The following is a 22704-nucleotide window of genomic DNA, read 5'->3' as shown; positions in this document are numbered from 1 at the left end:
AAATAGAGCGTATGCATTCTAAACCGACGGAGAGAATAGAATTTAAAACCTCAGGAATCCAAAAGAAGGCGAGAAAGGAGAGAAAAGAAACATAGAAAAGACAAAATAAAATGGTAAAAACTAGTCCGAATATATCAGTAATTACGAGACATAGAAATTTACAAAACGTTCCAGATAAAGGACAATAATTTCAGGCCAGATAAAAAGGACAAAATACAGCCGTGAGCTCTTTTTAAGGAATATGTTTAAAACGTAAAGGTACAAAAAGATAGAAAGGAAAAAGTTTATGCAAATACTAAGCCAGAGAAAGTCTCCCAAAATTCTATTCGCATCAGAAAAAAACATACTTTAAGTCAAAAAGAACGACCAGAAATAATTCATTGCTTCAAGGTCAGATCGCCTGATTTATTGGGAAGACATAACTTATTTTTACCTTAAACGTACCCGATCACAAAACCTCAAGATATAGAAAGCACGATTTGGCAGAATTAGATGGAGAAATAACAAATCGACTATTAGCGTGGGAGAGTTGAAAGACGCGTTTATACACATGTAATGTGCACACCATAAATTTACCCATATTCAGGTCAATGAGTTTTGGTGAATCTACCTTGTCACGCGGCCCTCGCTCCAATCCAGTTTGAGGAGGCTTCGCATCGTCCCAAACGTTCTCTCGTGCCCACCGCAGCCAGTCCCTGCAAATCCCCCACCCCCTACCCCGAGCCCGAGGCAGCCACCAATTCCTGTCTCTGTGGTGTAACTTCTGCTAGAAATCGGACGATTCTCGTTATGTGAAGCTTGCTTACAGCCATCCCGGTGGGTGTGGAGTGGCGTCTCGCTGCGGTTTGGTCCACCTTCCTCCGGCGACCGGTGATGCTGGGCTTCTTTCCACGTGCTTATTGGTCGTTTATAAATATTTGGCGAAGTGTTGAACTCTTTTGTCCGTTTTTTTTTTTTTCCTCTTGAGTTGTTTCTCTTCTTTTTTTGGAATTTATTTAATTTATTTTTTATTTTTCAGTTACGGTCGAATTCGATAGTACTTTGTATTCATCGTAGGTGTCTAGCCTAGCAGTGGGTTTACCACTGAGTTTGGAAAGTTTATTTACATACAGCACCTTATCAGGTACATGTTTTGTAAATATTTCCTCCCAGTCTGTTTCTGTCTTTTTTCAAATCTTCCTAACGATGTCTTTTGAGGGGCAAAGTTTATATTTCGATGAAGTGTAGCTTATTAATTTTTCCTTTGATGGGTCACTCCCGGTGTCATAGCTATGAAACCTTCGCCTGATCCGAGGTCCCCAAGATGTTCTGTTGTTGTTCCTACTTTTTTTTGCTGGGAGCTTTCTGGTTTTTTGAGGTGATTTTGGGGTACGGTGCGAGGTGCGGGTCGAGGTTCTTTGTCGGCATCTGTCGTTTCAGAGGCTGCCGTTACCCAAGGAGACTTTTATTGCTCTCTCTCTCAGTGAGGGAACAGCAGATACTTAGAGCGGACACGGACGCTTCAGGACACACAACCGGCGAGCTCGACTTGATGGACTTGAGCAGGATGTGAAGCGTGAACGTGCGCTGCGGGCCCGAAAACCAGCCACGTACCGGGGCGCAAAGCGAATCAGCCCATTTCGCCGCATTGGTATCTCGTAGACTGACCTCAGTACCAGTTAAAAGCCAGGAACAGTAACAGCTTGAAAACCCCCTTATCTGCAAGTTGAGAAAGACAGTGCCCGTCACAGAGGCGTCGGGAAGCCCGAGTCCATAGGCGCGCAGCGGTGTCCGGCCGCGCGCTCGGCCGCTTGTTCCCTCCGACCCCTCCTTCCCGCTCCTCAACTGATTCACGCGCTGGCTCATTTGCGGGGTGCTGCCTGCACGATCAGTCACCCACCCGTGCAGCGAGGGTGACACCACCACAGCCGGAGCCACGGGCCCCGCGGCCAAGTCTTCCGAGCGCTCACAGGAGATTCAGCGCCCAGGGCCGTGCACGGGCCACGGCAAAGCCTCCACGTGCTGTCAGATGGCAGGACAAGGGCCGCTGTGCGGGACGGCGAACGGCACGCAGGGAACCCCGAATCGAACGGCGTCAAGCCGCAGCTCAGGCTCGTCCCCCCCGATTCCTCCTCCGTTTTCCAGCCTGTGCAGTGGGGGCGGGGTGGCCGCGGCGCATTACGATGCCGAAGTCGTCACGGGCGTGAGAGTCCCTTCCGGGCTGTAAAGTTCGTCATGGGCCTGATGACGGGGGCGCGTGGGACGTGGGCCTCGTGGGGACGCACAGAAGGGCAGGTGTGTGCGGCAGGGCCGGGCCGGCCCTGACTGGCCTCTGAGGTGGCCTTTCGTGCTGACATCCCGGGTTCTGCCATTGTGCGACTTCTGGAACTGGCCCTATTCCCCCATCCCTGGGAGTCAGGGCTGTTGGTCTGAGGCCCGCAGCTCAGATCCCAGATCCGAGCCGGCAGCAGGCGCTTATCAGCTGCTGCTTTGCGCCCTCTGCTGTGTGTGTCGGGGTCTTGGGGGGCTCTGCCAAACGTCTTCCAGACGTGGCCACGGCTACCTGATCGCCTGGCTCCGGCTGGGGCCCTCGGCCAGCGGGCTCCTGTTGGCTGAGCTGCTAGGAAACCAACCCCCAGCGAAGGCACAGAAGGCCCGACTTCTCGGCTGGGAGAGGGGGCGACGGGGCTGGATGCGGGGTCCCAGGTTCTCCTCTTCCTTCCTTCCGGCCCCCAGCTTGGGGTGGTCACAGCCATCTGCTGGCTGCCTCCTGGGTGGGGACCTCCACCTCCCTGGGGAAAGGGGCTCCCCAAGGGCTGGATGGAGCTGCCGCCCGTGGGTGGGGGTGCGGGACCCGTGTTCCCGCTCGCCTTAGCCGAGGCGGCGGTTTGCGGGTGGGGCGGAGGGTCCCCTGCGCCTCCGCTGGCTTCCTGGGCCGGGACAGGCTCTCTGCACCGGGGGGCCGTGGCTGAGGCGCCGTCACCGCCACTGTCCCATCATCCGATCAGCAGGGTCCCTGCTTGTAGGGGTGCAGGGGGGTGAAGGTCGCCCAAGGTCACACAGCCCCGGGGAGCGGGCACTCCGCTCCACTTCCTTTCCCAGCTCACGGGCTCCTTCTTCTCGCTTCCGGTGGGCAGGTCGGCGAGAGGTCCAGGCTGAGGCGTCTGAGGTCACCGACCAGCGGGGTCCCCAGTGTGGGCTCTCTGAGGGGCCACAAACTGCTCTCACCAAGACAGACATTCTCTCGTTGACGAACCTTTGCCCCGTGCGTTCGGGAGCACAGTGCGGACTGGGGCGTCCCAGCCAGCGCGGGGCTTCCAGGCTGCAGAGGGCAGGAGGCCGGGTGGCCCCACCAGGCTCGGCACTGGCCTGTGGGGTGCTCGCGACCCTCTGGGCGAGCCTGTCCCTGAGCCTCCCTCTGCCCGCTCCACAGACGGTGCAGGGGTGTGAGGGGCCCAGGAAGCTGGGGGACCTCGGCCCTGTGTCACTTTACAAAACGAGTCAGCTGCTCCACACCTTTGGGCTGTGACTGCTGGTGACGACTTACCTCGACACCCCTCCCTGCCCAGGGCCGCCACCCACAGGCCGGAGGCCGGGCAGACGCACCTGCTGGGCGTCACCACCGGGACCATGCTCTGCGCCTCCTGGGTGCCGGAGGGCGGCCAGGGGTGGGGAGGATCTGCCGGCCAGCCCTGTGGGTGCCACTGCCCATGTCCCCGTGACACCCTCTCCCGCCCGCTCCCCCGCCCCGCCCCTCCCGCTGGCGTGGCCTCTGGTCTCTTTCCTGCATTTTGTCCACCTTCTCACTCAGGGGACCCGACCTCGAGGTCGTCCCCCTAACGCTGTCCCGTCACAGCGGCCGCTCTCCAGCCCTTGAGTGACAGCCCTTGGCCCTGCCCACAGCCCCCACACCCCGGCCCCCCTCTCTCCTGGACTGCTGCCCTTGTCCTTCGGGTCAGGGGACAGCACGCCCCCTGCGGCTTCCCTGACGCCCGCCCCTCAGCTTCCCCAGAGCTTCTCTCTGTCGCTGCGTCTGCGCCGGTCCGTGCGGGGTTGGAAGGTCTGGCTGGCTCCCTGTGACTCCGCAGCGTCGGGAAAGCTGCTGGGCGCACGGCGACCATCAGAAGGCTGATGTGTGACTCTGAGGGCCCCTCGCTTCCCTCGCTTCCCGCTGGGCGGGACCAAAGCCCCGGAGAAGAGAAGGTGACATCGGAGAAGTCGCCGAGGGGAAGCAACATCATCGTTCAGTCCCACGCCGGGCCAGGCCGAGGCCAGAAGCCGGGCACGTCCGCCTCTGCCGCGCTCACTCAGGGGACCGTGACCTGCCCCCCCCACCCCATGCCCAGAGACTCAGGACAGCTCAGAGCAGCAGCGGCTCCTTCCGGCCTTGGGCTTCGAGGACGCCCGGCCGAAGCCGTCTGTCTCTTGGCCTGGAGCACACCGGCGACGGAAGCAGGGACAGCCCGGCCGCGGGCACCGCTCTCCACGGGCAGCCGCGGTCTCACGGTGCCTGTGCGGACGGGAAGGCCGCAGGAGGTGGCGGGGTCCGCGTAGGGGTTCGAGGCACAGGGGGACAGTCGGACCCAGAGCGGTGGAACTGGGAGGCTGTCGCAGGTGCGGCCCGAGACCAGGCGTCTGTGTGCAGGCCCCACGGGTCAGTCCGCTTTGCTTTTCTAGTTTCGGCCCTAAACCCGCCTCCTCCAGGAAGCCTTCTTTGCTTAATTCCTTAATCCATCATAAACACTTGGTTCGAAGCATTTTGTTTCCTTGGTGGATGGCGGTGTTTGGTGCCATAACTATGGTGAACGTCCCCCTGATGGCAAGGACCCCGTACGACCGTCTAGAGGTTCCCTCGCTTGCCCACGACCACCGATAATGACGATAATAATGATGTCGTTAACAAAAAAAAATGCCATTAAAAAAGCTCTGCTGAGCGCTTTGTGTCCCACGATCTCCTTTACACTCGGTAACACCCATGTAAGACGAGGACGATCACAGATGGGTAAACCGAGGCTGGGAGCAGTGGGAGGGCGCAGGGAGGCGTAGAGGGAGGCACGGCTGCCTGGCCCCTGGCCCGTCTCTGCACCTCTCCCCCTGACCCCCGCCCCCCGGCGCCCCCTCCTTTTTCTGCCTTTTTTACTTTCGCGAGGACCGTCCAGTCCAGCTGGCCTCCGATTTAACTCACCCGAGAGGGCCCGAGCGGCCGGTGGGCGAGGCAGCGGGGGGCGAGGATGAGGAGAGCCGGGCCCCAGGGCGCTGAGCGGCGATGGAGCGGCCCGGACAGCAGCCAGGTCCCCGCGTGGCACACGGCCTGTGTCCCTGCTGGCTACGCTGCTCGGCCGGCTCTGTGAACCAGCTAACCAGCTAACCAGCCGACCAGCCGACCAGCCGGCCAGCCGGCCAGCGAGCCGAGACTCACGCCCTGGGGCTTCCTGCCGACTGCAGAATCGGTCCTGCCTGCCCACACGTGGGCCCTGCTGACCCGCGGCCAAGGCCCGCGGCCTCGGCCGGTGGATCCCTCCAGCAGCGCCGCCCCTAACTGCAAAAGCAGCCCCGAGCCCAGGACGCGGGATGAGGTGGATCGGGAGCTGTAAAGCCTTTTTAAAAGGGGCAATAAAAGTTTTGGGTTTCAGATGGTCTCACTGCAGAAGAGAATAACAGAGACAGGAAATTTCAGTAGCAGACATGACAAAGGCCACAGCTCGCAGACTGCCCTCAGACAAAAACACCTCCGCCTGTACAAACAGAGGGCGTCCTGGCGGGGGCCCCGGGCTCCCTGTGCCATGCCAGCCTCACCCCTGCCGCGGGGGGGAGGCGGAGGGGCTGCTACAATAGACTGTTTTGTCTAGTTGTTGTAAGTGTTTATAATACTTCTCCGTTTGGGCTGCTGGAGGTGCGTGGGCCCCCCTCCCCGCAGGCTGGGCTCTGAGTGTGTGTCCAGGCCGGGGCATTGGCGGCTTCTGCTCTTTGCCCTGCAGGGTCTGGAAGCCAGACCCAGGCCCCAAGAGGCTGTGGCAGGACCCACGTCCAGGATCCACCCTGCCTCCCCCAGCCCCCACCCCGTGTCCTGGCAGCGAGGCCACAATCGGAACTGGGCCCTGAGCGCCTCTGCCTGTGTCACTTGGTTTAACCCAGAATTCCCAAACCCGCGTGTCCAGGGAGCGTCCCTCCCTTCTGCTGCGTGCTATCCGGCTCCGGAGCTGCCAGCCACAGGGGTGGGGCTGCCCGGCAAAATATAGGACAATGGTCCCATTTACATTTCGGGGGGGCAGTGAATCTTTTTTTTAGTATGCCCCAAATATTAGACGTATTCAGGTGAAATCATTATCTATTCTTTCTCTGAAGTTCAAATGTCACTAGGCCTCCTGTATGTTATTTGCAACCCAACACACGGGGCTATTTAAATTGAAATGAATTAAAATCAATGGAGGCTCCAGGGGGCGGGGGCGGGGCGCTGTCCTGGCTGGGGTGGGGTGGGGTGGGGTGGGGTGGGGTGGGGTGTGCCCGCGCGGGCTCGCATCTCCCCATCTCCATCACCAGCGCGAGCCCTCGGCAAGGTGCCACTCTGGGGCTTCTGGTGACGTCCAGGGCTGCGTTGCAGGCACTCGCTCGTGGCGGTGTCGGGACTCATGGACCCGCAGGCCCCCAGCTGGGCTGGGTGGGAGGACGGTCCTGTCCTCCTGGGGTGGGTCGGGAGGGCCACCGAGGCCCTTCCTGGCACCGGGTGCCGTGGTTCTCGGATCCCAGGGCTCGGTGACACTTGGGTGTGGAGGCGTTTCAGCTTGAAGGCCGCGACACGTCTTCCTGGCCAGTCTGGAGGTATCAGAGTGGCTGGCCATCCTGGGTGGCCTCCTCCTTCTCCGGCCCCCTGCCCGAGCACTCCCCTCCTGTCCCTTGGGTGGAGCCCCCAGGATGTCAAAGTGGGCCTCTGAGCCAGAGGAAGATGACTTTGGGATGGCCGGCAAGACCCTGGGCACTGCCACCAACTCAGTGTCCTGTGTCCCGGGATGAGGGCCAGCTGCTGACATCCTGGCCCAGTGTTCTCCTCTGCAGAGTGGGCTCAGGACCCGCCCCCCGCGGCCCTCCTCGGCCTCTCCGTGGGGGCCAACCCTGTTTGGGAGGGGCACGGCGGGCGGGGAGCCCGGGAGGCGGGCGGGCTGAGGGCTGGAGCGCGCCTCCTAATTGTCCATGACTTACAGACCTGGCCGGGCTCCCAGACAGACTCATAAATCAGCGCGGCCACGGCGAGCAGCCTCTCAGCGCGGCCCTCGTGCGCTTGGCAAGCCCTCGGCTCCTCCCTGCGTGGGAGCGCCCACGGCTTCCAACTTTCCATGTGTCGCCACAGAGGTGGGAGCTGGCGCGGGGAGCGGGGCGGGCGGGGGGTGATGGGCGGGGGCCACCGCCTCGCACATGGCTGTTGCTGGAGCGGCACCCCCGGTTCCCCCCGCACGGTCCCCAGAGTCCCCCTGTTCCTTAAATCCTGGTGCTGTGACTTATGAGTGTCCCCTTGTGCAGATGGGAGATGGGCCAGAGAGAAGACTCTGCTTCTAGGATGTACCCTTTCTTCACGGCGTGTGGGTGTGTGCGTGAGTGCAATCACCCCCTCTCCCCCCGCCAGACCTGCAGCCAATGGGGCTGCGCCTGCCTCCCCCCACCCAGGAACATAGAGCTGGGGAGCCCCCTTGTCTTGTGCTCTCCGCCCTGTGATGGGGACACGCCCAGGTGGGTGGCCCTGAAGCCATGGAGCCTCGGCTTCCTCATCTGGAAGACGAGCTTGGAGAGACCCTGAGCGCCATGTGAAGGGCTGAGCGGGCTGCTCTGTCATTAATGGGCTCTGGGGACAGAAAGGGGCTGAGCCAGGGCCAGGCTGTGGGTGCCCAAGACCCGTGACCTGGGACCTCTGGGCAGTCAGGGAGGCTGACAGATGGGGGGAGCCTGGCCGAGGGTCCACCTCGTCCCCAGCCCCAGGTGCTGGAGCCAGCTCTCTCTCGGCCCCCTAAGGCATGCGAGAGGTGACTTTAGGACAAATGTGGGCCATCCCCCGCAGTGGGAGCGCATGTGGGTGAGCGCATGGTCTGGAAACACAAACAGGTCCCAGACAGGTGTAGGTAACTTCCTGCCTGACAGATGTGCCTGGATCATTTGGGAAGTTGGGGTGGGCTGGATCTGTGGGGGGCTCAGGTTTGTGAGGTGATGTCTGGGAGGCCGGCTCCCGCCACCCCCCGGGGCCCGGTGCAGACAGGCTCACCTCCTCGTGAGCCCAGCCTAGGGCCTGCCACCGGCCTCTGCCGGAGCTCCCCGCACCCAGACCCACCTACCCACGCTGGGGAGACAGGCGGGGCTGACAGCCAGGCCACCGCTTGGCCTCCCAGTAAGGTCACGAAATCAAGGCGCTTCTTACTGATTATTGTCATCAAAATTGTCGGATTAGGGACCCAGCTGGAGGGACGGCCAAGGGGCGGCCAGGCATGGGCCAGGGATAGCGCGGGTCCCGCTGGCCCCAGCTTCCTGCATGGCCTTGCTCAGAGCCTGGGGGCATGGGACAGACGTATGACGCCAGGCTCCGGGAGAAACCAGATGGCGGGGGCCGGGCAGGGGACCTGCTGGCCGGCAGAACCCCCGTGTGGCGGGGACTGCGCTGGGGCTTTCGGGAAGGGGTGGCGGGGAGGATGGACGTTGGCTCCAGGATTCCGCGGAGGCACGATCGGTGGGCACCGAGGCCTGGGAGGGGGCCAATCGTCTTCCCATCATGGCGCCCAGCACCCAGCAGAAGCTCAGGAACTGGGTCCTCGGGAAGCACTTAGCACGGTGGGCGCCTCCCAAGGCCCTGGGACCCGTCAGAATATGAAGACGGAATTTCTCCCGGACACTCTGGGCCGGGGAAGGACGGGAGGGCTCCCGCCAGGCGTGGGACAGGGGAGGGGAGGGGCGCAGAGCCGGGCGGGGTGCAGGTCAGACGCAGGTGCAGCACAGGGTGGAGCAGCCCAGCGTGGCCGGTGGTCCCGCGTCTCCAGCCTTCTTGTTGACCTTGGGCAGCAGCAGGATGAAGGACACGGCCAGGGCACAGTGGTAGAAGCTGTGGACGTAGGTGTGGTCCCACTCCTGCAGGGGCGTGGCGGGCCGTCAGCTGTGGCCTCAGCCCTGTCCCCAAAGCTCCCTCCCCACTGCATGCTCTGTGCCTCTGCCTCGCGCCTGGCACCTGCCACTCCCCAGCCCCCTCGCTTGTCCTGGGAGTCTGGCCCAGTGACCTCCTCCAAGAGGCTTCCCCCGGGCATGCCTCTAGGAAGAGGGCCCTCGTGGCGGCTGCTCCCCCACCCCCGCCCGGGTACCTCGAAGAAGAAGCGGAGCATCAGGGCCAAGGCCCCGAAGCAGAGGCCGGGGCCTATCTGCTGGGTGTAGACGCTCTTGTCGGGGTACAGACCCTTTTTCTCCTTCATCTGCCGCAGCTGCGGGGGCAGAGACGACGGGAAAGCTCTGAGGTCACAGGTCATGCGAGACCGGCTGCCCTGAGCCAGCGGGCGAGCTGGCTCTGGGCATTTGCACCCCCGGGCATCCTCAGGCAGGAGATGGGGCTCAGGAAGATGCCCACGGGAGCCCGCAGCCTGGGTGGCAGGGCTGGGAGCCCCGTGGGCCTTTAGGGCCCACGAGGATTCCCCACCTATCTCTTTGGGATGTAACAGGGCCCCCCCTCCCTGCCCCCTATCCCGGTCGGGGGGGTCTGGACACGGTAGGGTGCTGGGGCGGGTCCTGCTTTCCGCGTGGTCTGCTAGAGCCTCTGGTGCCTCAGCTGTCAGTGGGCAGACACGCGGGCTATTTATTAGACGACCTTGACTAGCACGTTAAGCCCGGGGCTGCTGCTGCCGCCGCTCAGGGCCAGGCTCCGGCTTAGAGAGCTAGGTCCACACACGCCAAAAGGACGAAACGAACGCGGGTCCCCATCCCGAAACCTCGCCCCTGGGGCCGAGGCGCTGTGGACTGCAGATGTGTTCGGACCACACACTGCGCATCGGGGCCCGAGGTTCTGGGCAGCACCCCAGAGGCAGAGACCCGCTGGGCGGCACACGTGAAGCCCATGGGGAACCCCAGGCTGGGTAGGGCGGGTCTCCCCACCAAACGCACTATGAAATGGAGTCCGGTTTCCTGGAATTTGCCGTGACCGAAGAGGAATCGGGACCTGCAGAGGTGCAGGTGGCCTGTGGATGCGGCTATTGTGACCCAGGGTGCGGGGGCCCTGGCCCGGGGGACCCTTGTCCAGCCCATGCTGCACCTGCCCTGCCTCACCCTGGCACGCGCCTCTCCCCGCTCCCCGCTCCCCGTCCCCGTCCCCGTCCCCGGGAGCCACTGTTCTCCAGCCCGGCTCAGGAAGAGATGCACCTTCGAGAGAAACATCTGCCCTGGAAAATCCAAATAAACTGCACGTTCAGTGGTGTGGGAAACACAGGTCGAGCCCCAGCTACAGGCAGCCAGGCAGCCCCTGGTCCCCGTGGCCAGACCCGTAAGCCAGGGACCGCGAAAGTCCCCGCGGCGCTTTGTGGGGACACCAGCGAGCGGCTGCTCTTCGAGCTGACTCAGATCCAGCCCAGACTCAGAGCTGGTCCAGACCTGCAGTGGGCGCAGCCCCCCGGGCCAGCACAGGGGACTTCGCCCCGCGCCCTTTGTCCCGAGCGACGTCTGGTGCACGCCGGCAGTCCTTCTTGGGGCCAGTCACGTCAGACCTGACACGCTTCCTCCCTGCTCCCAGGTGGCTCCGAGGGGGGCCTCCTGGGCCAGCCCGGGGCCAGCTCTGCTTCCCCAGGTCACAGTGGGACAGATGCACCTTCTCTTCTCCTGCTGGCAAAGTGGACCCTCCCGGGGCGGAGAGCGGCGGGCGTGGTGGGCACCGCCTGCACCCCCGCCAGCCCGACCCCTCTTCCCTGAGACCCGCCGTCCTGCTTTCCGGCCCAGGCTCCGCTCCCTGCCTGGCTCAGCCCCTCCCCTTCTCGGGCTCCCGGGAGAAGCTCCGGCCCATCCTGCTGCAGCGTCCGGCTAGTGCGAGTGGGCTTCGGCCCTTGCAGCCAGAGGGGCCTTGGCCTGATGGGTGGTGCAGGGAGGCCCAGGGACCATGCGTTAGAGGCCCTCGTGGGTGCCCAGCGAAAGGCCATGGTGTCGGTGACTCCGGCCCAGGCCGCCTCGGTGCGCACGAGCCTCAGTCCCAACTTCCTGTCGCACACACGCCGCTTCCCCGCTTCTCTTCGGAACAAGCTGAGGCCTCCCCCTGCCCGAGGGGTCTTCCCAGACGGACGCAGGCCACTTGCAACTGGCAGTGCATTTCTAAAGCAGCCTGTTCCTTCGACAGCAGCGATGATAATTATAGCTCCATTTTTGGAGCCCGTTAGAAGCCGGGTTCTATGCTAATACTTCAGACGCATCATCTCAATTAATCTTGAACCGACCCAGACTGTTGCTATAACACCTGCTTTGCAGATATGGACACTGAGGCACAGGGTTCAGTAACGTGGGTTAGGTCCGGAGTCAGCGAGCTACAGACCCGATACAACCCGGATCCGCGTGCCTGTGTGCCCGACGGTCATTTTCTGTGTGTTTCCGCTGAGGCCGTGTCCCGCCGGCCGGCCATGGGCGGGAGGCCAACGGAGACTCCGGGTGGGAAGAGTCACAGTCAGGGGAAGGGCCCCGGCGGCTGGGGTCACGCGGCACGTACCCACTTAGCTGTGATGATGAGGACGGCCGTGCCGATCGGGCCCGAGTACACGCCGTAGCCCCGGCGGTCGTGGTAGACCCGCACGGCGGTGGTCAGGACGCCGAACATCACCAAGGTCGACCTCTGGGGCTCGTCGAAGTCAGCCAGTGCTGGGGTGGCCGGGGACAGAGAGTGAGAGGTGCGCGGCCTCTGCGGCCGCTCCTGGCCACTGCTCCCCCGGGGCCGTCCCTCAGGGGCCCGGGCATGGCTGGTGCCCCCTCAGCCGGCGAGACTCCGAGGCCCAGCCCGCTGGCCGGAATCCCAGCCAGCCCTAAGGGAAAGGCAGGCTCCCCCGAGCCCAGGGCAGCTTGGGTCCTGCTGGCAGGAAGCTGGTCCACATGCGAAGGACCAGGGGTACACGTGGGCAAGGACGCGAAGACACCCAGGGACCGTACAAGGACGATCTGGGCCCCCCGCAGAGCCTGGTCAAATCGCGGGGGGCCCTGTGTAACGGGGACCGTGCCCTGACGTTGTGGTTTTGGACGCGCCCACAAGGCCGAGCTGAAAACCGCGAGGGCAGGGGAGGTTCTCGGGGTGGGGGGACCCCGAATGGCGAACAGGGGTCCCCCGGGAGGAAGACAGGGCAGAGCGCTGTGACTGCTTCCTGTGCGTGCATGCCGCTGCCAGGTAAATTTGTCCTACTCTTTTTCATGGATTCGGCTCGGCTCTGTACCCTGGGAGAGGGCGGAGGTCCCCAGAAATGAGGTGTGGGGGTACAGGCTCAGCAGCCCGGGTGTTGGTTCCGGCGTGGGCGGGCGGCAGGTGGACGGGGACCTGGGCTACGAGGGGGGCCACTCACCCATCAGCGAGACCCACATGCTCAGGGCCGTGCCGTACACGCTGAAGTAGTCCAGGGTGTCATGACGCATGAAGCACAGCACCGCCAGGCCCGGCCCGGTGCAGGCATGGTTCAGCTGCCGGAAAGCCACAGGCCGTCAGCGGGCGCGCAGGACAACGCTGCGGCCCCTGCCCGGGGGCCAGGCCACTCGCTAGCTACGGGACCTTGGACCGCCGCTTCATGGCTCCGAGGCTCAGTGTCCCCATCTGGAGAACAGGGACGCTGCCAACTGCTCCCCTCGGAGGGTCTCATGGACGGGGCTGGGTGCCCCACCTCTGCGGGGAAGCCCGCAGAGGTGGGGCACCTAAGACGCGGTCTACACTTTCCCTCCGCGCGGGGTCACCGTCAGCGGGCCCCTGTGTGTCCCTTCGCCAGCCTTAGGCTGTGAGGCCACACCTGTTTTGGGTGCCAGTCTGCTCTTCAGTGGCCCGTGGGGCCTTTCCCTCAGAATTTACCCCTCTGATGACGGGGCTCCCCCACAGTGGAAGTTCTCAGACCCCCGGGGGGCTCACAGAGACTCCGCTGAGCCATCCTGAGCGTTCCCGACTCACAGGTCTGGGCCGGGGTCCGAGATCTGTATTTTTTGCAGGGTTTCGGGCCGGTGCCAGTGCTGCTGGTGGGGAACCCGCTTTGAGAACCACTGGTCTGCTGCTTTCAGCTTGTTTCTTTAACGTGCGGGAAGGCTGCACAGACCCGTGCATGTGCTCCGACGGTGGTCCCCCCAAATCCCCAATCACGAAAACTTTTCCAGCAAAATGCCCGTGTGGAGTCTTTTCAAAGTCATCGGCCTATTTCTAACAGAAACGACTCTCTCCTTTCGTGTACACATTTCATCATTTTAGGCAATATTTAATTACATGACATAATTATTTTGACAAGTGTCAAGGGCAAAAAGAAGCTCGGGAGCCAGCACAATGGACGCTTGATGAGCCTGCGTGGTGGGCGGGAGGGAGCTCCGGGAGGCACCGGGATGGTCAGGGAGGGGGAGCCCCGGGTCCCCTGGTGAGTGGAGCAAGGCGGGCGGTTTAGAGCTCTTGCTGGTTACAACTGTAGGTGGCCTGAAGCTCAGATGTGCCCGGGATTAGTAGCGATATCATGTCCCCGGCGAGGGAGGGGGGGCTTCAGGTGAGGCCCGGTCAAGGCGCTGCACATCTGCGGGACGGAGGAGTGAGGAGGCCACTTGCGCCCCGTGGCTCCGAGAGACAGAGCCAGGCCCGGGGAGTGACGCGGCCGTCCTCCTGTCCTCGGCTCCAGCCAGGGCGACTTCGCCCTCGCCCCGCCCCAGCCCTGCCATCTGCCGTCCCCAGGCCCCGCGCCCCTCCTGTGCAGCGAGATCCCCGTGTACGGTTGCAGACGTGATTCCTGCGACATTCCGGGCGGTGTCTGTGCCCTGCCCCCGCTAAGAGCAGAAATAATCTGTCTCATCCTGGCCGTGTCCCCAGCTCCCAGAGCAGAGCTGGCTCACAGTCGACGCTCTGTCAGCGTCTGTCGTGTGAACGCGGGGTGAGGGGGGCAGGGCCTGGGGCGGTGTGAGGGACAGCTGGCCCGGGGGGCTGCCCACCAGGCCCTGGGTTTGTCTCTGTCGGACAGGTGGGGCAGGTGAGACGCGGAGCCGAGACCCAGCCTCCGGGCCTCTGAGGCCTCGCTCCATCTCCCCGTGCAGCGGGGAGACCTGGCAGGGGTGGGGTGTGGCGGGAGGCCCGGAGCGAGAGAGCACAGCCCTTGGAGGCCGACGTAACCGGTCCTTGCTGTGTGAGCTCAGGCAAGTGGCTGACGGCTCAAGGTCCCCTCTGTCTAATGGGCATAAGAATACCCGCTCCATGGGGTGGGCCAGGGACTCCACGTGACAGAGCACGGTCAGTGTCTGGCACAGAAACGGCGAGGGCACGGGAGGGTCGTGGTTGGAACACAGGAGCGTGTGGGAGGCAGACGTTGCGAAGGCCCTGCCCGGGGCTCCAGGAGACAGGGACAGAGTGTGGCTTTGAGGCCAGAGGACATTTGTCACAGGAGGCAGCTGCCCCTGCCACTCTGGGCGGGGCAGGGTGGGACAGGGTGGGCCTCTGAGGGCGGTGGGGAGGCAGCTGTGCAGCCAGCCCAGCTTCGGCAGGAAGGGGGGGCCTGGCGGGGCCTGTGGTGTTCTGGGCTGGGTGTCACCCCAGCCGGGGCAGCCAGACCCCTGTCTTTCCTCCCCGGACCTGAGCCCTTATACTGCAGAGAAGCCCCACGTCCACTGAGTGACTCCGTCTGCGTCTGTCACATTGACTGCCAGGCCAGGCTTCTGAGAGGGGCGAGTAAAGGCACTGAGCAAAATGCCTCGCATCTGTCACGTGACCCATCACCATCCCCGACTCGGGGGGCTGAGAAAACGAAGTAACACCGCGTGTGTACAGCGCCCGGCAAGATGCCCACCCTGGACGCTGGCTCGTGTCGGCACCAGCGTGGCTCAGGCCTCCCTCACCCGGAGGCGAGGACTCAAGCCCTGGGGAATCCGGCTCCTCAGAGGATCCAGCCTGCCCCGGTCACTGCCGCCTGTGGGAGCACCTGCCGCCTGTGGGAGCACCCACGTGTACACACGGCCTCCCCCACCGCAGGCAAGCCAGGACGCAGCGCGGACACGCGTCTGCAAACACACGCGTGCGCTCACAGACCTCAGCGCCCGGGGCTGCCCTGCGCCCCCTGACTCCCGCCCACAGAGGCCCTGTCGCTGGGGGGCGAGGCGGGCCCAGGGCGGGAGGCACTGCCACGCGGAAGAGTATGGGGGGACGCTCACCTCCCCAGCACGCGCTTTTCACAGGGAGCTGGGCTGACATGGCTGATGATCGAGGAAGGGGGGGCGAGGCCACTATGGGAGTCTAGCGGCGAGCGTGGGTTGGGGACACGCAGAGGGACACAGAGGCAGGGAGGTAAGAAGGCACCAAGACAGACAGATGACAAATGGATAGACAGATGACTGACGAGGTAGCGAGCTACATAGATAGCCAGAGGATTGATCAGGTAGCTAAGTGCTTAGACAGCTAGACAGACAGACAGAAGCCGGAGGGATGGATGGGGTCAGAGAGACATATGGAAGGTCAGAGGGACAAAGCTAGAGAGGGAGGGACCGAGAGCTTTAGAAAGAGAGCAAATGCCGTAGGGTCGTCACTCCAGAAGAAGAGAGAACCAGACACAGATGCGGGTCGAGAAGAAAAGATGGAGCGAGAACTAGACACAAAGAAACGCAGAGGGAGAGAGACCCACAGAGACCGGGCGGAAGGGAAAGCTAAGAGACAGCCATCCAGACACGGAGACGGAGAGGGAAGAAGGAGAGAGAGAGAGAGAGGGAGGGAGAGAGAGATTGAGAGAGAGAGAGAGAGAGAGAGAGAGAGAGAGAGAGAGAGAGAGAGAGAGAGAGAGAGGGGAGAGAGAGAGGGAGAGGGAGAAGGAGAGGGAGAGAGACAGGGGCCGCAGGCAGGAGCGACGGGAGGCTGCGAGCCGGCCCTTCCTGCGCGGGGCGGCTCCGGGATTCTGAGATGAGTCGCCCGAGCCGCGAAGCCCCAGCTCCCCCCTCCTGGTCTCTGGCTCTTTAGCGTCTGATTCCCCTTCCTGGGCCTGGCTCCCTGGCTGTTCCCTGCTCGGCCGCCTTATTCTTAGGGCTGGGAGAGGTGGGGGGCGGGAGGGGAAGCTGGAGCCTCTGTGGCCTTGAAGAGTGGGCCAGGGCCAAGGAACAGGGTGCCCTGGAAGAGCCTGTCCTCAGCGGGCTGTCCTCGTCAGTCTCAGAGCAACTTCCCGGCACCAGTGGGGAAACCGAGGCCCAGAGCGGAGGAGGGGCACCTCCGACCCTCTCTCTCCCGATCTCTGGGCTCGTTCTTTCGCCTCCGAATCACGGAATCCCGGGAAGGAGCGGGAGGGTGGCCTCTCTGCTCTGCGTGTGGCGAATGCCCCCGCCCCCACCCCGGGGCGCAGACTCACCGCCACGAAGAACATGGTGAAGAGGTAGACCATAGCCTCCATGTGGAACCGCCTCTTGGCGGCGACGCTGATGGTGGGGAGGAAAGCCAGGCTGCTGAGCGTTGGCAGGAGGAGTTTGGCCACCAGCGTCCCCATGGGCAGGGGAGGAAGGCCCTGGCTGGGGAGGAGGCGGGGGTGCAGGCCTCCTGGGTCTCCAGGGCAGGCAAATCCGAAGGGAGAAGGTCCGCTCCCTTCAGCAGGGGCTCCGGTGGCAGCTGGGGCTCAAATGCCCCGGAGGGAGGCAGGGATACAGTGCACATGTCCTAGTAGCACATGGAGAGGGCCCAACAGCTGATGAGCCACGTGATCACCACTAGTCTCTGTGTCTCTTTTTCTTTCTTTCTTTCTTTCTTTTTTTTTTTCAGAGGCCAGAGTCGTTGATCCAAGGAGATCATACGTCTCTTCTCTGAGGCAACGACCTTGGAGAAAAGTCCCCACAGGTACAATCCTCAACTTCCAGCCACTTCCATGTTGGCCCCCTCCCCAGGGAGCTCAGGAGCCCGGAATGAGAGGGGCGGTGGACTCTGTGGCTTGAGTCCTGTGTCCACAGCGGCTTGAGGAGAGAGAACCTGAGGTTCGGCCGACTCAGTGGCTGGAAGGACCTTGTAGATAAGTCCCACGCTTTACCAGCCCCCATGCTCCTCTTACTCGCCTGCTCTTTCCCCACCTGGGCTTCCTCGGTGAATGAAACTGACAAGCTTTTCTGCTCGGTTACATTGTTTCACACCTGAAACACACAGACCAGGACCTCTCTGTTCGTTCCCAGGAACAAGGCGGGTGTGGTGTGCGGTCTCCGCATTCCCGGGCTAGCCCTGGGGAAATTACCTTCCCTGGGTGCACGAGGTCTCAGGGGGCTGTCTGGCCCGGTGCCCCCTTCACCTCTGGCCAAGGAAGGATGAGCGTGTGTAAGCCACTTAGGCCGACTCTCTCCCTGGAATGATTGCTCGATTAATTGATCGACTGATTCGTTTCTTTATTCATTGTCAGCAAAAGAACAGCCTTTCCTCCTGTTTTGTTTTCCGTCATATTATAATGATATGATGATGTCACGCGTGATGACGTGCACAGATTTTAAGCGTACAGCTTGGTGCCCTTCGCGGTGACCCATCCCCAGGAGAGGCAGCCACTGTTCCGATTCTCGACTTTGCCTGTCCTGGAACTTCCTGCAGATGAAACCGCGCAGCCTGCATTCCCTGGGGGCTGGCTTCTTTTGCTTCTTTCACCGGAAAATCCCTGAGATTCGCCCACGTTGTGTCAAGTGGCTCCTTCCTTTGGTTGCCGGGCGGGTAGCAGTCCGCTGTGTGGATAGGCCACAGGTTTGTTCCCCTGAGAACTGAACTCGAGCGTGGGGACAGCGGGAGTTGGACCGGGTGGTGTTGACGCATCTCGGTGCCTCCACGTGAGGCTGAGGCTTGGCCCCCTGAGGCCCGGCTGCCCTGCCCACCCTTCCATCCAGGGGTTCTGTCACACCTTTCCATAAATCTTGTTTGTGTCTTAAGTTGGCCAGAACCCATTTCTGCCATTTGCAATAAAAGATGCTGCTTGATACATCTGCTCATGGCGTTCTTCTGCATAAGCACCTTCCAAGGCACCCACAGCCCTCGGGGGTGAAGTTCAAGTTTCGAGGAGACCACTGGGCCACCTGCGCCCAGCTCTGCTACCCCTGCCACCGCACACCCGTCCCCACCAGCTCTCAGACCCCGACCCTCCTCCCAGCCTCCCCTCCTCCCCCGAGAGCACACACTCCCATCTCCTCTGCCGTCTGAGGGGAAGGCTCCCCACCCGTCCCAGGCGAGCCGGGGTGCCCCGACTCGCCGCCCGCTCCCGCGCCGGCACCCACAGCTTTGTGCGGGCCGTTGCCGCGTCCTCGCTCAGGCGGCGATCCCACGGAGCTCGGCTGGCCGGCGCGCCGCCTGAGCCCCCCGTGTCGCAGCCTGGCGCATGGTAGGTGTTCGACACATACTGCTGAATGAATGACTTTGTTAAAAGGATGAATGGGAGTCCAGGGAGGCGGGGCCGCCGTACCCTTGAGTCTGGCACTCAGGAGCCCAGCTCCCTCTGCAAATGGGAAAAGCAGACCCTGCCGTGTACGCAGCTCTGGGCAAGAGGCAGGCGACCCCCTTCGGCCCGTCGCAGACACCCTGATCATCCCTGCCCACCTCTCTGCCCCTCGGCTCCTGCTCAGACCTGACCCCCTGCCCCAGGTCCCAGGAGGAGTGGAAAACGTGTGGCGAGGAAAGGCATTTAGACGTCAGGTGCTAGCAGAGAACTCTCCGGAGCTGTACGCCCTGCTCGGAAGCAGGAAAACATTCCACAGTTGGTTTTGTGCGTGTGCGTGTGCGTGTGTGTGTGTGTGTGTGTGGCAGCAATGTGTGTGTGTTTTGCAGCTGCTCAGGGCCAGGCTGTACGGGGAAAGGGAGGGAGGGTAGCGGAGAGGCGAGAGCAGCTGCATGTGTTCAGTGATTAGAGAAGAGTCTGAGGAGGGCTGCAAGTGGGGAACAGGTGGCTGGGCCTGGGGTGCCAGGAGCCTGGAGCGAACTGCCATCAAGAGAAAGTGTTGGAGCAGAGGGGGCAGAGCATTACGTGTGGCTCCTCCGGCCTGTGCCTGGACACAGCCCAGCTGGCCGGCGGGAAGGCGTCAGCTCAGAAACAGGACTGATATTTAGTTCTCCCTGGAGCAGGGGAAGCGATTGGCCTGGGGAGCCGGGAGGGGGGAAGGCAGAGTGGGAGAGACGGGCCGGCTGCTTTGGGGGTGTTGCTGCCTCTGGAGGCACAGGGTGGGGGGCCAGGACCTGACTGGGCCGGGAGCCGACTCAACCTGGACAGGCTCTGAGCCAGCAGAGACGTGCGCTGGCAGCTCTGTCCTTCCTATCCTCCCGTGGCCGCTGCCCACCAGCCTGCTGACACCGCTCCCCACCCCACCCCACTCCTCCCCGCCCCACCCCACCCCGCCCCACCTGCTCCTGCTCTGGCCAAACCAGACTGGTGCACATGCCCCCTGCCAGGACCCCCACGCCCAGCCAGCCGGTCTCAGCAGCCTCCCCTGACCCCCAGTGGGCTGTGTCCTTCCCTACGCCTCACCCCACCTCACCGTGTGTCTTGAAAACCACTTACACACACAGACATTTATTCAACACTGGCCGTGTGCCGGGCTCTGTGCCAAGCATTCTTCCTGCTTCGTCCTGTTGGTCCCTGTCAGCAGCGGGGGGCGGGAGAAGACGCCGCTGCTCTCCCCATTTTGCAGAGGAGAAGACCGAGGCCCAGAGAGACTGGCTCCAGGCACCCGTGCTGGCCGGGGTCTCAGGATGGCTGCCCCGTGTAGTCCCAGGTGGCCCGAGCCGCAGCCCTGTTCTGGCCAGCAGATGGCGCAGGTCCCAACGGGACCCAGCAGGGGCCAGGCCTGGGGGGGGGGGGGTGGCACCTGGTGGGACGGCCACAGCGTGGGGCCCGCCCGCCCGAGCCCCCTTCCCTCCCCCTTGCGTGCTGGAGCAGGCGGGGTCCTCGAGGTGCCCAAATGCCTGGAACACCGGCCGCGCCCGCCTCCAGGACAGCTGTCTGTCTGCGCGCCCCGCCCGGGACCGCTGGGCCAGCCGCTGCATTTGCATTCTTTAAGTTTTGGGCACTTGACTCATAGCTCTGGTCACCCCAGGGCACAGTGGCCCTCGTGACTCCCCACTGTAGGGGTCCACCGAGGCCCCCCTGCACCTGGTGGGAGGCGGTCTGGGCTTCGATGACCCCTCATTCCTTCCTCAGGTCCCCAGCCTGGACTGCTATCTGAGGCCTTCGCTCTGTGCACATGTCACGTGTGTCTGTGTGTGTCCACAACTGGGTTTGTGACAGCAATTATGCGTCGTCTTCAGTCGCTGGCTGAAAATGAGCAGCACGGGGCCACCCCCAACTCGGAACGCCTGCCAGGTGAGCCCCCTCCTAGCTCTGGAGCTGGGTGCGCCTTTTGCCTCTGAGCCCCAGCGTCCTCATCTGCAAAATGGAGCTCACGCCATCCGCGCCTCACAGGACGTGTGTGCCGAGCTCTGGGCCGGGCCGGCCCCGGGAAGTGCTCTCCAGTGTCTGTTCAGTGAACCAGTAAAGAGCAAACAGCAGCATTGTGTGGAGTCCTCGTCCTCGTCCTCTGAAAGGCGGCCTCGCCCCCCGCTCTCGGAGGAACAGGGCCTCGGGGCAGAGCTGGGACGGGTCCCCCGCTGGCCTGCCTCACGTAGCCGAGCCACCGCCTGCTCCCCCATCGCGGCCGCTGGGCGCTGCCATTCACTAAATCTGCCTCCTCAGGGTGTGGAGGGGTGAGGCGGAGGCGGGACAGAGCTCTTTGGGGACAGGCCCTGTCCCAGGCCCTGGGTAGCAACAGAGAGGACAGGCAGGACGTCAGGGGGGGTGGGAGAGGTGGGAGAGGTGGGCTGCTCTCCAGGCCATGCTGGGTGGCCTTGGGGCGCCAGGGGCGAGGCCCGCCTCACAGGGCTCTGGCCCATGTGTGGGGTCCTTCTGGGCTCTGCTCTGGACACCTGGCTGTGCAGGACAGGGCCGGCCATCCCCCGCCCCACCCCCGCTCCTCCCCCATCCGCCACCTTATTTTCCCACGCCCCTCCTCCGCTTCCCGCAGGCTTGTGTCCCTTTCCTGTTCCCAAGCTCTCCCTCGGACACCCAGAAAGCCCTGGTGGAGATGATCTCCTCCTAAAACCAGGTGTCCACAGCGCCCCTTCCCCAGCTAGGGCCCCACAGGTGACGACACTTGTGAGGTGGGTGGGGCCACCGCATGGAACAGTAGAGGAGACATCTTATCCTCACCCCCGAAGGACAATGAGGCCCAGCAAAAGGAGCTGCCTAACGAGTCCGCCCCTTTGTTTATTGGTCACCGTGTACTATGTCACCGTGTACTGTGTGCATCCCGCTCTGGGGGGTGGGGGTCCCAGCCACAGCTCGGGGGAGAGGATGGTTCTTGCCCAACATGAGAAGTTGAAACGCAGCGCCGGGGCACCTGGAGGGCTTCCTGGAGGAGGTGGCCTTGGAAGGTCATCTGGGGGTGCGGAGCACGTGCAGATGGGATGTGAAAGGAGGGCTCCAGAAAGGGGCAACGGACACTAAGGTGGGGGGCTCGAAGTCATTTCTTTCGCTGTTTGAATTACAGGAGGTTTGGGGCCGGGGGCGGTGACCGGGAGGGAACTGGCCGCTCAGTGCGAAATGAGGAGTTCCTGAGTCACGAAGGTGGACAAAGCTTGCCCTTTCCTCCACGGCCTGTCCCTGCCGATCAGCGTGGCTTTCGTTTGCTGTTAATGTCGTCTCCTTCGGACATACAGATGCCCCCGGGGTGAGCGCCCGCCCTCACGCGTGCCTGGGACCCCACCCCGGACTCCGCAGGTGCCGGCCCCTGAGGGGCGGACAGCAGCCCCGTTGCTGGGCGGCTGAGGACCGTCCCGGGAGGGCGGGCAGGTGGGTCCCGGCCCCAGCGCAGGCTCTGTCACTCGCCGCCCCATAGGACGTGGCTCCCAGGCCGTGGGTCCTAGGACAGCGTTATCGAGACACAACGTGGTGGCTGCAGCGTGTGGACCCAGGCGGCCCCTGCGGCGTGGGCCACGCTGCCGTCCAGCCGGCAGGCTCTGCGGCACTTTGGGCTTCGGCCTTGTAAGCCTGGCCGGGAGGGTCACCGAGCAGCTCGCCTCATGGCCGGCCAGCCCCACGCGCAGGCATGGCGAGGCACTTCCGACCTGTGCTTTATCCCTTATTCCCCCAAATGCCCAGGGTTTCAGGCCCCCGGAAGCCTCCCCCGGCTCCCAGCGTCTCCCTGGGAGACCCCTCGACACGAATAGTTGAGCAGCAGTCAGAGCCCTCTGCGGTCTGGAGTCCGTGGGCTCCCTGGTGGCATCTGGGTGGGGGGGGGGTCGGTCATTGGCTCCTGGACGTAGAGCATGGGATGGGGTGGAAGGTGGCAGGCCCAGAGCCACACACCTGCAGGAAGTCACCAAGCGGGGGGAGGGAGTGTGTGTGGCAGGCGTGTCTTCCAGACGCTGTCTGGTTGGCGGGCGGCGGTGGGGTCCTTCCCAAGGGAAGCCATTAGTCACCCTGATGTTGGCCGGACGGAGAGCTCAGGACAGTGCCGGGGGTGCAGCGTTCTGGGCGGGCCGGGAGGGAGGAAGTGGGGCAGAGGCCTCCAGGG

General features: G+C 63.2%; 1 protein-coding gene and 1 long non-coding RNA gene across 2 annotated transcripts; both read right to left on the bottom strand.

Moving 5' to 3' along the window:
- Positions 1-376: 376 nt before the first annotated feature.
- LOC120599759 (uncharacterized) lies at positions 377-5341 on the bottom strand. The gene is made up of 2 exons (XR_005651974.1): positions 5165-5341; positions 377-1698 (listed from the first exon to the last, which is right to left on the bottom strand). It is a non-coding gene; the product is annotated as an uncharacterized LOC120599759 (long non-coding RNA).
- A 3030-nt stretch (positions 5342-8371) lies between these two features.
- Positions 8372-16802, bottom strand: MYMK (myomaker, myoblast fusion factor). The gene is made up of 5 exons (XM_039858853.1): positions 16503-16802; positions 12516-12630; positions 11678-11826; positions 9309-9425; positions 8372-9081 (listed from the first exon to the last, which is right to left on the bottom strand). Exons 1-5 carry the CDS (start codon positions 16635-16637, stop codon positions 8932-8934), a joined length of 666 nt encoding a protein of 221 aa, XP_039714787.1. The 5' UTR covers positions 16638-16802; the 3' UTR covers positions 8372-8931.
- Between the last annotated feature and the right edge of the window lie 5902 nt (positions 16803-22704).

The sequence above is a fragment of the Pteropus medius genome, unplaced genomic scaffold (genome assembly GCF_902729225.1).
Source record: "Pteropus medius unplaced genomic scaffold, Ma_sr-lr_union100, whole genome shotgun sequence".
NCBI lineage: Eukaryota > Metazoa > Chordata > Mammalia > Chiroptera > Pteropodidae > Pteropus > Pteropus medius.
This window is presented reverse-complemented; position numbering and strand designations above follow the sequence as displayed.

Excerpts from the sequence above, each read along its gene's own strand:
- MYMK (XM_039858853.1), bottom strand. The coding sequence starts at position 16,637 with ATGGGGACGCTGGTGGCCAAACTCCTCCTGCCAACGCTCAGCAGCCTG. Across the intron at positions 9,426-11,677 it reads TCATCATCACAGCTAAGTGG|CTGCGGCAGATGAAGGAGAA; the intron begins GTACGTGCCGCG and ends CTGCCCCCGCAG. Across the intron at positions 9,082-9,308 it reads TGCTCCGCTTCTTCTTCGAG|GAGTGGGACCACACCTACGT; the intron begins GTACCCGGGCGG and ends ACGCCCCTGCAG.